Source organism: Oncorhynchus clarkii, chromosome 8 (genome assembly GCF_045791955.1).
Source record: "Oncorhynchus clarkii lewisi isolate Uvic-CL-2024 chromosome 8, UVic_Ocla_1.0, whole genome shotgun sequence".
NCBI classification, from domain to species: Eukaryota; Metazoa; Chordata; class Actinopteri; order Salmoniformes; family Salmonidae; genus Oncorhynchus; species Oncorhynchus clarkii.
The window spans coordinates 12,304,339-12,325,595 of record NC_092154.1 but is presented as its reverse complement, the minus strand read 5'-3'; the positions used below and the strand labels follow the sequence as shown (position 1 = coordinate 12,325,595).

At 42.7% G+C, this 21,257-nt stretch overlaps 1 protein-coding gene across 1 annotated transcript; it reads left to right on the top strand.

Annotated features, from left to right (window-relative positions):
- Nucleotides 1–1,863: 1,863 nt before the first annotated feature.
- On the top strand, nucleotides 1,864–21,130 carry LOC139415514 (XK-related protein 5-like). The gene is made up of 7 exons (XM_071163619.1): nucleotides 1,864–1,990; nucleotides 6,696–6,879; nucleotides 7,455–7,639; nucleotides 12,510–12,722; nucleotides 13,556–13,725; nucleotides 14,098–14,209; nucleotides 18,477–21,130. The coding sequence occupies exons 1-7, from the start codon at nucleotides 1,864–1,866 to the stop codon at nucleotides 19,532–19,534; spliced, it is 2,049 nt and encodes a 682-aa protein (XP_071019720.1). The 3' UTR covers nucleotides 19,535–21,130.
- The last annotated feature ends 127 nt before the right edge of the window (nucleotides 21,131–21,257 follow it).

Genomic DNA, 21,257 nt, shown 5'->3' with positions numbered 1-21,257 from the left:
TGTGGAAAGGGTACAAGAGACAGCGTACCTATAATCCATCATGCTGACAGTGGCTGATAGTGACCTTGACTGTTGGAAGCAAGGCTTTGTCTCCATGACAGGGGTCTTTCCTCTCAAGGCTATGGGAAGAAGTGGGACAACCATGAGAACCTTACTGTGAGAGCATAAAAACATGAGACTTGTATTGTACCTATTAAATCCTCAGCCTTATTATTCATTTAAGCAGCTTATTGTAACCTGAGGAAGCCAGAAAGACAGGGAGATTTGTGATCAAATGTTTATAACAGGGTTCTATTTACTACCATCTGCTTTTGTACTACTTGACGATGTGGAGTAACAACAGAAATGAGACAATTCATGTCTTACTTTAAATTTGTATGTGTTTATTCACTTTTTCTGTGCGTGAGTTGATTTACTGAATTGATGAGTTGATTTAATGTGCCAAATGTCAAAGGAAGTTGTTATCTTGATGAATTCTCCTTCCTACTGCAGTCGCCCACATTGTGTTTCAGAGCTCTGGTAATGAATGACAAGTCGCTGATACATACTCACATGTACGGTAGCTCTTTCTCTCGCTCTCTCTCACACATACACACACACACACACACACACACACACACTTCAGAAAATCTGCTTTTCAAATCAAAACTAATTATTACCGATGTGTGATCAGAATCAGATGTTGGTCAGGATTCAGAGTTTGAAATGAGATAAGCGTGTGTGTGTGTGTGTGTGTGTTAAGTGCGTCCGTCCATGTATTCTCTCTCAAATGTATCACTTCCAGTTGCCAGCAGCAGTTGAACTCATACATACGGGAAACTGTTCACACATGAGATGTTCCTCACTTTCGATCACATACACAACCACCCACAACCACCCACTCTCTATGTCCCACACACTACTATTGAGACCAATGTGCTGACTCCCCAGAGATGTGGATGATGAAACTGAAACACATGCGTAAATGATTCATTTAGTTTCCTGCAACAATCCAGTAAATTGTTATACAGGGTATCGATTTAGACCACAACTTATTCAAAGTTCTGTCCCCACCATTTCCCCTTTCACTCAAGGATACATTATATCTCTCACTCACTCACTCACTCACTCACTCACTCACTCACTCACTCACTCACTCACTCACTCACTCACTCACTCACTCCCCAACTGGCAGCTTCATTAAACAGTACCCACAAGACACCATGCTCCAGATACTAAACTAGTCAAAAGAAGGGCCTTTTTTATTGCTTCTTTAATCAGAACAACAGTTTTCAGCTGTGCTAACATAATTGAAAAGGGGTTTTCTAATGATCAATGAGCCTTTTAAAGTGATAAACTTGGATTAGCTAACACAACATGCCATTGGAACACAGGAGTGATGGTTGCTGATAATGGGCCTCTATACACCTATGTAGATATTCCATTAAAAATCAGCTGTTTCCAGCTACGATAGTCATTTACAACCTTAACAATGTCGACACTGTATTTCTGATCAATTTGATGTTATTTTAACGGACAATTTTTATAGCTTTTCTTTCAAAAACAAGGACATTAATAAGTGACCCCAAACTTTTGAATGGTAGTGTACATTTTTGTGATACTGAGGATTGTAAACCAGTATAGCCACTTTATGATCGAAGAAGAGGTGGCGAAAAAGTGTCAGGTGATGTGTCACGGTCAATGTGACCATTGGGAGTTCGTACAATACTTACTGTACTGTCTCTTTAAAAACCGCACGGCGACGTCAGATATCTTTTGACAGGAGCCAGCCAGCAAAACGAGGATGTAACGGATCCACGGAGGGAGAAGGATGACAATAATAATGTCCCCGGTTGGTTCTCGCGGCGCCCACGTCTCCGTATCATGATAAACGCTGGGCCCGTTGACCGTGTGATGCCCTCCGCGGCTCGGAGCGGGTGTTGGATAGCATGGTGCCAAGCTATCCTTTTCGGTGTGTCGGGGCTGGTGATACTGGCCGAAAGAACCTCGCGTAAGTGGACACCTAATACTCGCCACTTTAACTTTTGTTATATTCTGCAAATTAACATTCACAGCACGTTCAAACAAACCTTGGACCGCTTTAGTGACCTTCACTGAGTTCTATGCATTGGTAGAGCTCTTGGTTTGTCCACAAAATGTACCATTGTGGGCTTCACGGAATGTGTATTTAACTACAGTCTATCGTGCGTTTATTCCAGTACAGTTCAGCATCACTAGTTAGCCAAGTAGCCACACTAGCTAGTTAAGTAGAAGTACATGATGTGAATGTGGCGTGACCCGGTAACCTTGCTTTGCATTGATTCATTGTGGTCTTTAAACCGTTAGATACCGGGACCCAGTTCCTTGCATGAAAATTAAGCAGTGATTAGGACAGCCTCGGGAGACCTTCAAATAACATATTTCTGGGGTAGAGCAAATTTATATAAACATATTATAAAATGTGTGGTTTGCATCACTTAGGGCATTAAGTCAAGTGTCAAGGGACTCTACTTTGCAAATGTACTCCGGTGTCTCTGGACATCTTTGAGTATTCTGCATGGACTGAATTTCAGAAACTCACCTCTGGCAATGTACGAGATTAGTTTGGAGGAGCAGAACTTCCGTTTTTACAGGTTGGTGATGTCCACCATGTTCAGCGCCAATGTTCGGTAGTGTAGAGCATACTAATTACCAAGAGTTATAATTTTTCGTAGCTGTATATTTACCACCACAAACCAATGCTGGCACTAAGACCGTACTCAACCAGCCGTATAAGGCCGTAAGAAAAAACGAAAATGCACATCCAGAGGCGGCATTCCTAGTGGCCGGTGACTTTAATGCAGGGAAACTGTGCAACTAAATGCAAAACAACTCTAGATCGCCTTTACACCACACACAGAAACACATTCAAAGCTCTCGCCTTCCATTTGAGAAATCAGACCATAACTCTATCCTCCTGATTCCTGCTTAGAAGCAAAAACTCAACAGGAAGTACCAGTGATGTGCTTAATACAGTTGTGGTCTGATGAAGCGGATGCTAAGCTACAGGACTGTTTCTCTAGCACAGTCTGGAATATGTTCTGTGGTTCCTCTGATGGCGTTGAGGAGTTTACCACATCAGTCACTGACTTCATTACTAAGTGCATCGACAGCGTTTTCCCCACAGTAACTGTATGTACGTATCCCAACCAGAAGCCGTGGATTACAGGCAACATCCACACTGAGCTAAAGGATAGAATTGCCACTTGCAAGGAGCGGGACTTTAACCCGGACGCTTACAAGAAATCCCGCTATGACTTCCGAGCCATCAAACAGTCAACTTCAATGCAGGACTAAGATCGAATCTTACTACGCCATACTGCCCTTTCCCACCTAAACAACACCTATGTGAGAATGCTGTTAATCGACTACAGCTCATCATTCAACACCAAAGTTCCCTCTAAGCTCATCACTAAGCTCAGGACCCTGAGACTGAACACCTCCCTCTACAAATGGATCCTGGACTTCCTGAAAGGCCGCCCCCAGGTGGTGAGGGTAGGCAACAACACATCTGCCGTGCTGACACTCAACACGGGGGCCCCTCAGGGGTGCGTGCTTAGTCCCCTCCTGTACTCCATGTTCACTTACGACTGCATGGCCGCGCATGACTCCAACACCATCATTAAGTTTGCTGACAACATAATGGTGGTTGGCCTGATCACCGATGACAATGAGACAGCCTATAGGGATGAGGTCAGTGTCATGGCATTGTGGTGTCGTGGACTACAGGAAACAGAGGGCCGAGCACGCCCCCCGTCCACATCGACGGATCTGTAGTGGAGCGGGTCTAGCGCTTCAAGGAAGCTAAGGAATACTCATGGTCCACACACGCCGACACAGTCGGAGGATGAAAACATTTGGCATGGGTCTTCAAATCCTCAAAAAGTTGTACAGCTGCACCATTGAGAGCATCTTGACTGGCTGCATCACCACTTAGTATGGCAACTGCTTGGTATCCAATCGCAAGGCGCTAGAGACGGTAGTGCGCACGGCCCAGTACATCACTGTGGCCAAGCTCCCTGCCATCCAGGACCTCTATACCAGGCGGAGTCAGAGGACTATTTAACTACAGTGTCTGTGTTGACCCTTTTTGTACTAATTCTTTTGACTTATCATATAGGCTGCTGCTACTGTTTATCTATCCTGTTGCATGGTCACTTTATCCTTACCTGTACGTACAGTACCAGTCTAAAGTTTGGACACACCTACTCATTCCAGGGTTTTTCTTTATTTTTACTATTTTCTACGTTGTAGAATAATAGTGAAGACATGGACGCTATGAAATAACACATGGAATCATGTGGTAGTCAGAAAAGTGATAAACAAATAAAAATATATTTGACATTCTTCAAAGTAGCCACCCTTTGCCTTGATGACAGCTTTGCACAATTGTCATTCTCTCAACCAGCTTCACGAGGTAGTCACCTGGAATGCATTTCAATTAACAGGTGTGCCATGTTAAAAGTTAATTTGTGGAATTTCTTTCCTTCTTAATGCATTTGAGCCAATCAGTTGTGTTGTGACAAAGTAGGGTTGGTATACAGAAGATGGTCCATATTATGGCAAGACCAGCTCAAATTAGCAAAGTGAAATGACAGTCCATTACTTTAAGACATGAAGGTCACTCAATGCGGAAAAAGTGCAGTCACAAAACCCATCAAGTGCTATGATGAAACTGGCTCTCAAGAGGAAAGGAAGACCCAGAGTTATCTATGCTGCATTGGATAAGTTCATTAGTTAACTGCACCTCGGATCGCAGCCTAAATAAATGCTTCAGAATTCAACTAACACACATGTCAACATCAACTGTTCAGAGGAGACTGTGTGAATCAGGCCTTCAAGGCCTTCGTGTCTTTGTGAAACAGGTGAACGGATGATCTCTGCATGTGTGGTTCCCACTGTGAAGCATGGAGGAGGAGGTGTGATGTTGTGGGGGTACTTTGCTGGTGACACTGTCAGTGATTTATTTTGAATTCAAGGCACACTTAACCAGCATGGCTATTATAGCATTCTGCAGCGATACGCCATCCCATCTGGTTTGCACGGGACTATATATATATATTTTTTACCGGGGTGCTGCATCAGATGACCTGGCCTCCACAATCACCCGACCTCAACTCAATGGAGATGGTTTGGGATGAGTTGGACCGTAGAGTGAAGGAAAAGCAGCCAACAAGTGCTCAGCATATGTGGGAACTCCTTCAAGACTGTTTGAAAAGCATTCCTGGTGAAGCTGGTTGTGAGAATGCCAAGAGTGTGCAAAGCTGTCATCAAGGCAAAGGGTGGCTACTTTGAAGAATCTCAAATATATTTGATTTCTTTATCACTTTTTTGATTACTACAGGATTCCATATATTATTTCATAGTTTTGATGCAATGTAGAAAATAGTAAAAAAGAAAAAACCTTGACTGGACTGTACATAACCACCTCAATTACCTCAACCCTTGCACATTGACTCTGTACTGGTACCCCTTGTATATAGCCAAGTTATCGTTACTCGTGTATTTATTTGTTGTTTTATTATGTTTCTTTTGTTTACATTTTTTTCTGTCTGCTTTGATGGGAAGGGCCCATAAGTTAGCAACTACACTTGTTGTTTATGAAGCATGTGAGAAATATAAATGGATTTGTAATTACAAAGATCGCTAAAAGTGTTTAAAGGATCTCTTCATGAAGACTGTGGTTTCCTTTTATGTATTGATGGTGACATGTAGGGTTGTAGGTTGGGCTAGCCTTTCTACAGAGTGTGCCTTCTCAGAATGTACGATAGCTACATGCACTGAATTGGGGTGATGCCAATCCATAGTCATTCGTGACAGCTTTTGACTGAGGTTTCGCAAACCCAATTTAGCTACTATCACTAACAGTCCTATCTTGTTTCTATTGCTGGCTACATCCACTCAACTTGCATGCTGCAAATCATACCAATAATAAGAAATGCTTTTGGTGATGTTTGGTTTTGTATGTCGGTCGAAGGGCACACGAGCAGGTGAGGTCCCTTCCGGGTCGTTCTTCTGGAAACAGATTCTGTGCATCTTTGTTTGCGCATGTGAGAAGCCCTGAGTAAGCAGATCAATGACAAGAGCTCCAGCAAAGGTGACTGACTGCGCGCGAAGTGACTTTGGCCTTGGCACGGATGACTTTCAACCGGATAAAAATACTGCTGTGCCTGAGGTGCTCTCTAGGTCCCCACCAACGGAGACAGCCAGTCCGGAGGGATGTGACAGAAATAATCAATATCTAGCCAACGAGCACTTCTCTCCTCCAGCCAAGTTTGTGGTTAAGAGGCATACACTTTAAAATGGCAATTCATTCATTAATGATCATCAATGAATTTGATATGGCTTTTACATGTCCGTTTTTATGAAGCCAGGCGTCAGGGGATTGTTTCCAAATATACCATTCATCCACCCATCCACACTCTCTCTCACTAACTGATTCATGTAGATGACCTTTTGTCCAATGGAATGTGTCACCATTCACTCCCACCATAGACTGTACAGACTGTAACCAAAAGAAAACATTGTTGTGATCAGAATGTAATCTAAAATATTTTGTATGTAGGTAGGTATATAGATCTTAGTACTTCAATGCAATGATACACTATTATAGTGTTACAAATGTATCTATTTCTTCCCGGTGTGTGTGTGTGTGTGTGTGTGTGTGTGTTCTATAGTGATCTACTGCATAGGATTCTACCTATGGAATGAGGAAACGCAGTGGGCGGGGTTGACCCTCGCCCTCCTGTTGCCAGGGATACTGGTCCAGGTGTTGAGTCTCAGGTGGTACCATGACGATGGGGAAGACCACTATTGGTTCCTGACCCTCACACACGTGTTGCAACTGGGCATCTTCCAACGGTGAGCCCACCTGAACAATGGCCTCACCTGGGCGTGTTCAATAGGCACAAAAACAGAAATGTGGAGGTACTATCTGAACTTGTCCAATTAGAAGTGCTTGCTTTTGTTTTCTGTGACAAAATATTTTTTAATGTTTTATTGCCACTGTGCCTTAATGAACATCACCCTGACTCTGACAACAAGGCAATGTGGTTCAGAATTAGAATTTGAAGTTGCTTTCAGCTCAGAGTAATTCAGAGTAAACTTAATTTAGAAACCTGCCATTGATTGTCTTAGTTGGATGAATAAGATCTCTTATCCTATTTGTCCTCTAGTACTATACCGGAAGTGATGTGTATTAGAGGTTACCGAGAGGTTTCCATCATTAAACCTGGAATCTTAAAATCTTCTGTGTATCTAATCTGGATTAGATACACAGAAAATTCAACATTATATCCAAATTGCAGAATTCCTTACATAATCCCACCAACACACAGTACATCGCATCATCCACCGCCATACATAGGGCCAGTGCTAGAGGTTATCTCACCAGCTCTGTCTCACAGCTGTTGGTCTTTGTCTCCACCTTCTGGCAGGTTGTGGGACTGCATTGTGTCTGTATGGGACATGCAGGGCACTGCGGGGGAGCTGGGGGCGGCTGTGATGCAGCAGGCTGATGTGTCCGCTCTCCGCCTGTTGGAGGCCCTGGTCCTCACCCTACCGCAGACCCTGCTGCAGACCTACGTCCTGGCCGTCACTGACGTGGAACTCGACTCCCCGGGTAAGACACCACTGTACCCAATTAATTACAAAGAAACAAACGTATAACATAAATCAAATGTTATTAATTACTACACTGAACACAAATATAAAAGCAAAGATTTTACTGATTTACAGTTCATATAAGGAAATCAGCCAGTTGAAATAAATTCATTAGGCCCTAATCTATGGATTTCACATGACTGGGAATACAGATATGTACAGTGCCTTGCGAAAGTATTCGGCCCCCTTGAACTTTGCGACCTTTTGCCACATTTCAGGCTTCAAACATAAAGATATAAAACTGTATTTTTTTGTGAAGAATCAACAACAAGTGGGACACAATCATGAAGTGGAACGACATTTATTGGATATTTCAAACTTTTTTAACAAATCAAAAACTGAAAAATTGGGCGTGCAAAATTATTCAGCCCCTTTACTTTCAGTGCAGCAAACTCTCTCCAGAAGTTCCGTGAGGATCTCTGAATGATCCAATGTTGACCTAAATGACTAATGATGATAAATACAATCCACCTGTGTGTAATCAAGTCTCTGTATAAATGCACCTGCACTGTGATAGTCTCAGAGGTCCGTTAAAAGCGCAGAGAGCATCATGAAGAACAAGGAACACACCAGGCAGGTCCGAGATACTGTTGTGAAGAAGTTTAAAGCCGGATTTGGATACAAAAAGATTTCCCAAGCTTTAAACATCCCAAGGAGCACTGTGCAAGCGATAATATTGAAATGGAAGGAGTATCAGACCACTGCAAATCTACCAAGACCTGGCCGTCCCTCTAAACTTTCAGCTCATACAAGGAGAAGACTGATCAGAGATGCAGCCAAGAGGCCCATGATCACTCTGGATGAACTGCAGAGATCTACAGCTGAGGTGGGAGACTCTGTCCATAGGACAACAATCAGTCGTATATTGTACAAATCTGGCCTTTATGGAAGAGTGGCAAGAAGAAAGCCATTTCTTAAAGATATCCATAAAAAGTGTCGTTTAAAGTTTGCCACAAGCCACCTGGGAGACACACCAAACATGTGGAAGAAGGTGCTCTGGTCAGATTAAACCAAAATTGAACTTTTTGGCAACAATGCAAAATGTTATGTTTGGCGTAAAATCAACACAGCTGAACACACCATCCCCACTGTCAAACATGGTGGTGGCAGCATCATGGTTTGGGCCTGCTTTTCTTCAGCAGGGACAGGGAAGATGGTTAAAATTGATGGGAAGATGGATGGAGCCAAATACAGGACCATTCTGGAAGATAACCTGATGGAGTCTGCAAAAGACCTGAGACTGGGACGGAGATTTGTCTTCCAACAAGACAATGATCCAAAACATAAAGCAAAATCTACAATGGACTGGTTCAAAAATAAACATATCCAGGTGTTAGAATGGCCAAGTCAAAGTCCAGACCTGAATCCAATCGAGAATCTGTGGAAAGAACTGAAAACCGCTGTTCACAAATGCTCTCCATCCAACCTCACTGAGCTCGAGCTGTTTTGCAAGGAGGAATGGGAAACAATTTCAGTCTCTCGATGTGCAAAACTGATAGAGACATACCCCAAGCGACTTACAAGCTGTAATCGCAGCAAAAGGTGGTGCTACAAAGTATTAACTTAAGGGGGCTGAATAATTTTGCACGCCCAATTTTTCAGTTTTTGATTTGTTCAAAAAGTTTGAAATATCCAATAAATGTCGTTCCACTTCATGATTGTGTCCCACTTGTTGTTGATTCTTCACAAAAAAATACAGTTTTATATCTTTATGTTTGAAGCCTGAAATGTGGCAAAAGGTCGCAAAGTTCAAGGGGGCTGAATATTTTCGCAAGGCACTGTATCTGTTGGTCACCGATACCTTAAAAAAAGGTAGGGGCTTGGATCAGAAAACCAGTCAGTATCTGGTGCGACCAGCATTTGCCTCAGCAGCGCGACACATCTCCTTCGCATTGAGTTGATCAGGCTGTTGATTGTGGCCTGTGGAATGTTGTCCCAATGGCTCTACGAAGTTGCTGGATATTGTCGGGAACTGGAACACGCTGTCGATCCAAAGCATCCAAAACATGCTCAATGGGTGACTTCTGGTAAGTATGCAGGCCATGGAAGAACTGGGACATTTTCAGCTTCAAGGAATTGTTTACAGATCCTTGTGACATGAGGCAGTGCATTATCATGCTGAAACATGAAATGATGGCGGAAGATGAATGGCACGACAATGGGCCTCAGGATCTCGTCACGGTATCTCTGTGCATTCAAACTGCAATCAATAAAATACAATTGTGTTTGTTATCTGTAGTTTTTATGCCTGCCCATAACATAACCCCACCACCACCATGGGGCACTCTGTTCACAACGTTGACTTCAGCAAACTGCTCGCCAACACGACACCATACATGTCTGCCATCTGCCCGGTACAGTTGAAACCGGGATTCATCCGTGAAGAACTTCTCCAGTGGCCATTCAAGGTGACCCACTGAAGTCAGTTATGACGCCAAACTTGCAGTCAGATCAAGACCCTTGTGAGGACGACGAGCATGCAGATGAGCTTCCCTGAGACGGTTTCTGACAGTTTGTGCAGAAATTCTTCTTTTGTGCAAACCCACAGTTTCATCAGCTGTCCAGGTGGCTGGTCAGATAATACAGCAGGTGAAGAAGCCGGATGTGGAGGTCCTGGGCTGGCGTGGCTACACGTGGTCTCTCAAACGACATTGGAGGTGGCTTATGGTAGATAAATTAACATTAACTTCTCTGGCAACAGCTCTGGTGGACATTCCTGCAGTCAGCATGCCTATTGCACGCACCCTCAACTTAAGATATCTGTGGCATTGTGTTGTGTGACACAACTGAACATTTTAGAGTGGCCTTTTATTGATGTCCCTAGCACAAGGTGCACCTGTGTAATGGTCATGTTGTTTTAAATCAGCTTCTTGATATGCCACACCTTCATCAGGTGGATGGATTATCTTGTCAAAAGAAATGCTCACTAACAGGGATGTAAACAAACATATATTTTTAAATACGATTTTTGTACGTATGGAAAGTTTCTGGGATCTTTTATTTCAGCTCATAAAACCAACACTTTACATGTTGCGTTTGTACATGTTTGTTCAATATATGTAATAATAAAATTTTTACCATCTCTTAGTGGGCCCGAATTCATGAAGTGTGCTGATCTAGGACCAAGTTTAAACTGACCCTAGATCACCACTCCTGCACTGAGATGCTTGATACATAAGGCTCCTGGCCTCCCATCTGGTGTGTTTTAAGCATCTCAGAATAGAGGTGCTGATTAGGATCAGTTTAGCCTTTTAGATCACATTAGTTAGGTTTCCATCCAATTGGCGACAGATTTTCATGCGAATATCCACATAAAAACAAGATGCTTATTTCCCCACTAGATATGTGTTTTCATGAAGTTGACTTGTTGCATATAAAAGGCTGTGTGTGATGACGTAGTGCACATAAAACTACCATTTGCGGTTACATTTTCATGTACAGAAAGAAACAAGTGAAATGGGTTTCCATCGCATTTTCAACTCTACTGATGGTTTTCTCACATGTGTCTTACATGTGTACCGAGTGTGTCCACTCTGGTTATGACAGATGTGCTCTAGCATCTGCACTCTGTTGGCTAGAGCACATGTATTGCCTACATGATGAGATTATTATGGACTAAAATAATACTTTTTATTTGTCAAACTGGCAGCCAGGCATTGATGATCATGTCCCACAATCAGACCCACGATATTTATTTGGAAAGGAGCATTAAGCTCATCACCTTGCACTTTCACCCCCCTGTGAAGTTCATCATAACTTATTTCATCTGTAACCTAATCAATCAATAAATCAATCAAATGTATTTATAGAGCCCTTTTTACAACAGCAGTTGTCAGAAAGTGCTTATACAGAAACTGAGCCTAGAAACCCCAGAGCAAGTAATACGAATGTAGAAGCACCGGTGGCTAGGAAAGATTCTCTAGAAAGGCAAGAAGAAACCTAGAGGAACCAGGCTCTGAGGGGTGGCCAGTCCTCTTCTGGCTGTGCCGGGTAGAGATTATAAGAGTACATGGCCATTCAATCCAGATTGTTCTTCAGACGTTCATAGATGACCAGCAGGGTCAAATAATAATCACAGTGTTTGTAGAGGGTGCAACAGGTCAGTACCTCGGGACTTAATGTCAGTTGGCTTTTCATAGCCGAGCAATTCGAGGTTGAGACAGCATGTGACGGGGGTGGGGGTCCAGTGACCAGGTCATAGCCGCAGGCAGAACAGCAGAAACTGGGTCAGCAGCACAACCAGGTGGACTGGAGAATTACACCATATATAGCAGACTGGCCCTAGCCCCCCCGGCACATAGTCTCCTGTATCTATGCTGCAATATTCTGAGTCGCAGTGGGAGGGCCACACATGTCATCGCGTAACTCCTAAGTTTACTTCAATATGATGGTTATATCAATATTTGCGCATAAAAGCTTTTCTACAGATATTTCTCTCATAATTAATTTTACAGACACAAAGATCCCACCTTGTCTAGCGTATTTTGTTTTGTCGACATTTTGAAAGTTTACTCTCAGGCCTGTAATGTAATAATTTTTTCGACATGTACTTTACTCGCATAAAAAGATTGTCTGGAAACTTGGCTACAGAATAAGATTGCACGAACAGTGGACAGGACAGTGGACAGGACAGTGGACAGGACAGTGGACAAGCTGATCCTAGGGTTGGATTGGGAATAATAAAAAAAAAGCTGTCTAACACCCAACCAATTGTGAAGATGTACAATTGTATCTTATACTGTGAAAAAGATCTGATAATTTCTCACTCCCCCCTCCCCCCAATACTTCCCTCTCATCCTCACCCTCTCCCCATTCATCTGCCTCCACAGTGGCGGCATGCGCCGGCCTGTGCCTGCTGTCGCTGTCGTGGGCGCTGGTGCTGTTCAGCCGGGCGTGCTGCCTGATCCGCCCGGGGCACCTGGCCATGCCCCCGGCCGCCCTGCTGTGCCAGCTGCTGTGGAGGGCGGGCATGCTGGGTGCCCGGGTGGCAAGCCTCATGTCTTTCGCCCGCTACTTCCACTGGTGGACCTGCGGAGTGGCAGGTGAGAGAGGGAGGGAGGGAGCAAATGCAACAACTGGAGAAACTAGAGGGCTTTTCACACGACTGAGCAAAATCAAGCCAAGCCAAACCAAGCTGTACTGAGCAGGCCTGGTTAAGCATCCACATAGTTGCTGGAAACCCTGCTGAAAAGGACAATGTGAACAGAGAAGATCTGAGCCAGGCCAGCACAGTTTGGTTCTGGTCGGCATGATCGTATAAAGGTAGAGAGAGAGAGAGTTATTGTTAACTCCTCGAGCATCAGTATTTACTCAGAACTCGATTGTAGTCAATAGTGCATCAATGCAGAGTTGAGATGCTTCACAATCATCCGACAGCAGAACCAATAAAAATGGTCATTTAGAATAAACTGATTTGACCTACAATTGACCTCTACGTGCATTATACCAAATGCTCAAAGCCTCAGGTTTGATTATAAATAAGCAAATCAACAAAAGGCATCTTCACAACACATATCGCCCTTCAAAGCTAGTTTCTTGGCAACCAGTGTCCCCCTGCAATACCTCTTACCTCGCTATCTCTGTTCCCTCTGGTCCTGCTGAGCACACGTGCACACACACACACAACCCTGCCTCTCTCACCGTCACACATGCACACACACAACCCTGCCTCTCTCGCCGTCACACATGCACACACACAACCCTGCCTCTCTTACCGTCACACATACACACACACACACACACAACCCTGCCTCTCTCGCCGTCACACATGCACACACCCTCTCTCTGTCTCACACACACACTTTGTATTCCCACCACAGTAGTGCTCCACTGTCTAATTCACTCTGGAATAATGTATTTTTACATTGACCTCCAGGCTTCCACTGGCTCACAGCGTCTTTCTGGCTGGTCGCCCAGCAACCCGATATCTGCACTGGCCCGTGGCGCTGGCGGCTGTTCAACGCTGTGCTGGGATTAGTCCACATTTTCCTCTTCCTCAATGTCAAAGAAGGCCCCTCGCGCTTTCGCATGGCCGGCTTCTACCTGGTACGTACGAGAGAGAGAAGAAAATTTGTACGCAGCAACTGAATTACCCTTTGGGGACAATAAAGATATTAGTTAGTTCCGATTTAGTTCAGTTTCAAATTCCTGCTTCTACGTGGTACGTATGATGACAAGGAGGATGAGGATTGCCCTACAGGGACAATAAAGATTGGTTTAATTTGAATTAAGTGTGCAGCTTAGGAATGTTCTGATTGACTTCTGTTTGAATCTCCTGGTGCTCGTTATTTCTTGTCTTATGCCTTTACTCCTGTGTCTTTGAGATGAATTGTGTATATATATATATATATATATATATATATATTTTTGGTGGGGGGGTCACTATCCTGACCTCTCGTTTGACCTCTTCTCCTATAGGCCATGCTACTGGAGAATGCCACACTACTAGTGGCAGCGTCAGACTTCCTCAGTGAGAAATCATGGGATAGCATAACCCTCCCTACTGTCGTGCTGTGCAGCTTCCTGCTTGGTGAGTCAATCTTTGGAGTCTCCCTATTCTAATGTAGAATTGAGTTTTAACCCCCAGGTTATGCCTGAGGTGTGTGCACAGAACAGAGGATGTTAAAAAGAGCATTTACAAAGCTAAAGTTAAACCTATTACGTGTTTAAAGGAATCTTCTTATATTCAAATGTAGATTTAATTTAGGGCAAATTTCTACTACCAGATAAACCTCAAATATCACAGATTTAGTAATGTTCATGGTTGTAAGGGATATATTGTCTATCTAAAGGCTGGTTTGCAGTTCTATTGACATGCTGTAGACAGCTGTCGCAGTGACATCATAAACGTTCTATTGTTGTCCGACACCAACTTGTCGTTATGAAAAGTATAAACCCCAAAATGACAGCCTCTATATGACATCAGCAGCTTGGTGATCCAAATAGCTTAACTACCTGATTTTAACACCAATAAACTCATTCGTTTCAAAATAATTGTTTGAATATGTCATGCCAGGCAGCTAAAAAAAACTGTCTAGCAACTAAAAGCAACTTCCTAAAGGATGTTTTGGTATGTTTTTAGCTTGTTAGCTAGCTAGCTAGCCAGTTCAAATAGCGCATAGCTGAAAATGTTGTAACTTTAGCAAAAAATAAATTGTCATTATTGCAAGAAAATAAACTCACAATAAGATAATTATTTACAAGGTAATGGTGAGCTTTCTAGCAGTCTTGTTACTGGCACAAACCAGGTTTCCATCCAACCTTTTTATGCAAGTTTAGTTTATTAGGATCCTCATTAGGGTCCACATAATGACAGTGCAGAACAGTAAGACAAGAACAACATTAAATAGGAAAGACAACAAAAATACTATTTACACACTTCATATTCTTATATACACTGCAGTTAAATTGTATTATTTATAAAGAGAAGAGGCGCTGTGATACAATGTTTTTTTTTTTTTAAGCTAAACTTGCTTTTTGCCTAAAACTCCTGGTGGCAGAGCATTCCACGATGACATGGCTCTATACAAAGTACGACGCATTACAGTACATCGGTTTTCAGTTTAGGTACTGTGAAGAAACCCATAGTGGCGTGTCTGGTGGGGTATGCATGTCTGTTTGAAGTGTATCTATGACTGTCATGCATGTTGATGATGTTAGTTCTATGTTTGCAGTTAAAGGCAAGGTGTGCTGCTTTGTTGTGAGCCAGATGCAGCTTTCCTCTGCTGCACCTGACCATGTTGCCGGACAGTAATCAAGATGGGAAAATATCAGAGCCTAAACAACTAGTACAGTTGATCTTTGTGTCAAACACGCAGAATACATTTTTATAACAGACATACCTCTCCCCATCTTCACAACAGCTTTGTCAATATGACATAACTGACTATCCAATGTTACTCCTAGGAGTTCAGCTTCTTCACCTTGTTCATTGTTCATACGATAATGCTAAGATAAGATAATGCTTTAAACCAAATACAATTATTTTTCAGAGCAATTTATTATTAATGACCCGTTCGGACACTGACTGTAACTCCATTCTAAGAGTCTCAGTGAGCTCACTGGCTGTAACTCCATTCTAAGAGTCTCAGTGAGCTCACTGGCTGTAACTCCATTCTAAGAGTCTCAGTGAGCTCACTGGCTGTAGGTGCTGATGTGTACATTGTGCAGTCATCAGCATACATAGTCATTTTAGGTTATTGTAAAACAAGTGGCAAATAATTTCTAACAGCCCAATGCAACTGCCCTGAGGGATACCACACTGTACACATCTGATGTTAGAGAAACATGTTGGATAAAACATGGCATGACAGGCCTTATGGAAACAGCTAATTTGTCTGTAAACTTTCCAAATGTTGACACAACAAAATATGATATGTACCCGTTGTTCCTTCTTTAGTGCATTGGTAGCGAGTTGATACAATTCCAAGTAAGGAAGGCTAAAACCACCCTGAGACTTAGGAAGTTGTTTATTCTAAACACTTTATTTGCCCATATAAAGTATGTTATGACCGAGTATACTTTTTTTAAAGAATGTCTTTGGTGGGATAATTGGTATTACTGAAAATAAATACAAAATCTTTGGCAGCCATGCAATTCTAAAGAGCTTTATTCTGCCTGTAAGATTTATGGGAAGATTTATTCAATTTAAATAGATCTGCTTTCATTTGTTTAAGTAATGGAGTAAAGTTCCATTTCTCAAGCTCATGCTCATCCTCAGAATCTTTGTCTTATTTTCAAAGAGAAAAAGCTAAGAACATTAATAACTTCATAATTAAGAACACTAACAATATGGAACACTGTAACAATATGGAACACTGTAACAATATGGAACACTGTAACAATATGGAACACTGTAACAATATGGAACACTGTAACAATATGGTAGGCCGTCATTGTAAATAATAATTTGTTCTTATTGGACTTGCCTAGTTAAAAAAAAAAAAAAAAATATGGAAGATAATGTATTCTACGAGCACCAATATCACTTCCTAAAAACACAACCTTATTGAACAATCCTTAGATAGCTTTTCAGAATTCACCAACAAATGGATCCACATGGAAAACTAAAGGCATAGAAACCATTAATGACTTGGTAACAAGAAATACATTTATTTCCATGCCAGAACAAAAAAGTAATTTTGGGCTGACCAATGTAGATTGTTTCAAATATATGCAACTTAAGTTACACATCACAAAATATCCATTTGAAATATTTTGGACATCAGAGCAATTTTGAGGGAATCTTATTTGAGTCCGAAAAGCATATTCATATGATAGGTAATGTATACACATTTTTGCAGAGAGCATATCCAGCTGACAATCAAAACCATTGGAACCAAGACTTAAAAAGAACTGAGGTTGGCACAAGATGGAGGGAAAGTTGGAGTATAACTAAGGAAATTATAGTTAACACAAAATGTAAGCTTAATCTAGTATAAGCTAATGCATAGACTGCATTATACAAGAGACAACATTCACACATTCTACAGTACAACTGCAGAGTCATGTCTTAAGTGGAAAACTAATCATGACTCAATAATCCATGCTTTCTGGGAATGCTATGAAGTCCAGAAGTTGTGGGCGGAGCTAGAAAGTTGGTTATCAGAAGAATTACAATGTCAACTTAATTTGAACTCATCTCACGACATATTTCAACACATGGCATATGGGGGTGTAGTGAGATACCCAATGGGTTGGACGATTCTCTTCTCATCACTCATCTTGGAAATAAATCAATCCACCATCATTAACACAATGGAAAAATCTAACCAAAATGGTGCAGTTTCAGGCCATGTGGCAGAAAGATGGTGGCACTGGAGATGGGAGTGTCTGCTAGTGGGTCTGGGCAGGTGTGATGTAGTTGATGTTTGTATGTTTATGTTTTGTATGGTTTATAAAAGAGAAAATACAATCGGACAAAAAAAACAAATCCTAGACAAGGTGGGATCTTTGTGTGTCTGAAATGAATTATGTGAGAAATGGTGGCGCAATTGCCTTTATGTGCAAATATTGTTACTGTTTTCTAACCATCGTATGGACGTAAACTTGGGAGTCACTAAATGATATGGTGTGGGGTCCTCCCACTACGACTCAGGAATGTATACAGTTTATTTGGCTTTTTTTTTTTAAATGCAGATTTCACATAAATCTGTCGCAAATTGGATAGCAACCTAACTACTGTGCGGTAACCATGACAACAGACACTCCGACAGGGTCAAAGTTCTGCGAAAAGGAAAACGGAAGCAACTGTCTTCAGACAATCCGTCGGAGTATAAATTAAATGTTATTTTGACCAGTGAGGTTCAAAAACGTGATTTTTCATATATATTTCCAAACTATGAGGTTGGAATAATACTGCCCTTTTAGTGTAAGAGTTGTTTGAATAGACTTGTTTTGGTGGGATGAAGTTTTGGCCTGCCGTTATGACATCACCAGACAGTAAATGAGTTAACAGACCAATAAGAAAGAGTTCCAAACCTCTCTGCCAATAACAGTTTTCAGTTTTCCCCTCCCAACTCAGACCACTCCCAGACAGTCCTAGCAAAATTCTTTCTTTTTGAGCATTTTAATTGAAAACAATCACATTAATTTACTTATTTGTTACCAAGAAATAATTTGATATTGAGATAAAAATGGCTGCATAGGACCTTTTTAAAGCACCATGTCAAGCTTCAGACACAACCAACTTTTACTGTTTCCCATAGGGAACTTTCAATCCCATCACTTAATTTAAACACCCTGTACTATACTGCGTGTTTCTAAGTCTCCCCCTCTCTTTTCTCTCCCTACTCCAGGCACCACCTCTCTGGTCCTGTACTACCGCTTCCTCCACCCCAAGTCCACCGAGATCACCCATGGCAAGGGTCAGCGCCTGGGCCACCACAACCACCACATGGGCTCCACCTGTCTAGAGGGCCTGGAGCGGGGTGAGACTTCCTACTCCCTGGGGGGTGGGGGTGGTGTCAAGAGCCTCCCCCAGGCTGCCCCCTCCTCCCTGCATAACCACGGCAGCTTCTCCCTCTCAGGCGTGGCCGGCTCCCTACTGGAGCATCCTGGGAGTTGCGGTCCCAGGCTGGGTAATTCGTGCCCCTGCCGCCACCACCACTGGCTCCTGATTCGCTTGGCACTAAAAACCGGTGACTTAGGGAAGATTAACTGCGCCTATGGTTCCGGCGGTGTGGCGGCCGTTTTGGAAGTGGACGAGTCCTATTGTAACTCTGAGGCCAAGAGTACGGGCGGAGGCGGGACGACCACAGCAGGCGGCGGCAGCTGCGACGGGGTCTCCGGGGTTTCCGGGACCTCAGTATCTGAATCACAGGGAATGAATGGGGGCTTGGTGCCCCTCTCGGACTGCAAGGAGGAGTTCCAGAGCGCTAGCGACGAGCCCACGTCAGCAGAGACGCCCAGCGAGGGCGAGGAGGAGAGTAAGGACAGCCTGGAGGACATGGAGAGCCCGCTGGAGTCTCCGGTGTCTGACTCCTTCAAGCGTAGCTCGCCCGAGGGCAAATTGTTGTTTGGGAAAAGCCCCGAGCCCTATTTCTGCCCTAACACCACCCTGTCCAGCACCACACTGTACTTCAGTGCCGACCCCCAGTCCCCCAGCAGCACCAGCAACCCCCACCTGGACCGGGTCAGCCCCCCCATGGGCATGGCAGGCCTTAGCTTCATCCCCAGCAACCCCGCCCATAGGGACATGACGGGCCTGCAGATGGGTCGGATGGGTCCGTGCTACACCTCAACACCCAAACTGGACTCTGGGGCGCAGGGGGACTCACCGCCCAGCATTCCCCATCTGAGTGGTCCCAGGAGGCAGCTGATACTGTCACGCCGAGACCAGGATGATGGATTTTAGTAACAAGGGAGAGATAAAAAGACAGATGGGAGAGAGAGACTGATTATGCTTCCTCTCTATTGCCTTTCCAATCTCAACGCTCAAAACCAGCTCCATTAGAAGCACACATATCTTATGTAATATACATTTCCTATAGATGTGCACCGTTACCAACTCTTGCTGATCATTCCAAGTACCAAGTACTTTCTCTTGAGGAGAGGCCGATACCGGCGAGTACCGATTCAAGTATTTATTTTTCATAACATGAACTTTAACCCAGTTCAATCAATGCTACCTCCTAATCAACCAAACATAATGCAGTAAACAAATAATGACATATTAAAACACAAAAATGCTTTTAAAAATAATCATTTCAATACAATAACAAATATAGAAAAGTTATTCTACGAAAACTAGTAGGGCTGGGAATTGCCAGGGACCTCACGATACGATATTATCACCATACTTGGGTGCCGATATGCATTGTATTGTGATTTTTACGCTTCTATATGTATTGCAAGTCGATGTTCCAAACATATTGCTCACTATATGTCTGCTGCAGAGGGACCAGAGAAAGGAATGAGAAAACGAGTTTTAATCAGTCATGGACATAAGTGCCGAAAAGAAATTGTCTCACCATTTATAAAGGAGAACACGCTATAGAAGGAAAAACACCGGAGTATTGGCACAGGTACAGTTGACTAGCGCAAAATTTATATCGCAATATCGTAAAAACAAAAATCCCGATGTGTAACCGTATCGATTTTTTTGTTTTGTTTTTTTCTCCCATCACTACTAGACAGGAGACACGACCCCGGCTAAAGTGAAGATGCCCACCACAATATGTCAGCTACATATCTGAACGTTGTATCTGCTAGCATTTACAGATACCCTGTTCAAGTAGTAGCATATCGGCCCGATACCAAGTACCATTGATAGTATCCGTGCACTTCTAATTTCCTTGTGTGTTTTTGTTATTCTTTTGAAATGATGCTCGCTCCCCCCTGTCCCCCAAAATGAACATATGATCAGGGGGGTATTCACTAGGAACCAAACAAAACCAACCGGAAGCAAACGGTCTTAACAGGGAGTGACTAAGCTGAACTTGTCCAATAACAAACAGTTTTCAGTGCAAAAACGTTTTGCTATGTTGCTATGGTGTGGAGTAATGACTACACCACAGGTTAACATATACATTCATTTGCTGACAATGTCGTCTCGACAAAACTGTTTGACGCTGAAATTTGACAGGTGTCTCGCTTTTATAGGACACCATTTGCCTTTTGCGAAGTTGTTCATATTAACAAATATTTATTGCTAAGAGCTAATTAATATTTTTAAGGCACATTGTTGTCAAAAATATGTTTTTTTTAAATTATTTGTCTCAAAGACATGTTGAACATGTTAACTTGCTAAATGCAGTTTTTCGGTTGAGATGCTATATAATATGTTTTTGTACTGTCTCGGGCCCATGGTTAAGTTTCCACACCTCAATTGTGACTAAGGGATATCCAAGACATGTTTTGCTGTGCTAACTTTTCCATCTCTCTTATAAGGGATCATTGTAATGTTGACTAAATGTTCTATAAAGGACCCAGGATGAGATTCATAGACGACGCATACAGAACACTAAAATGATGCTGGTCTTCATAGTTTTCTCCCTCTCAGGTGTTTGCCTATTCAACATTTTGTTCCATAGGTCAAGGCCACTGGTGGCTTGATAACAAAGAAGCAATAAAGGTTA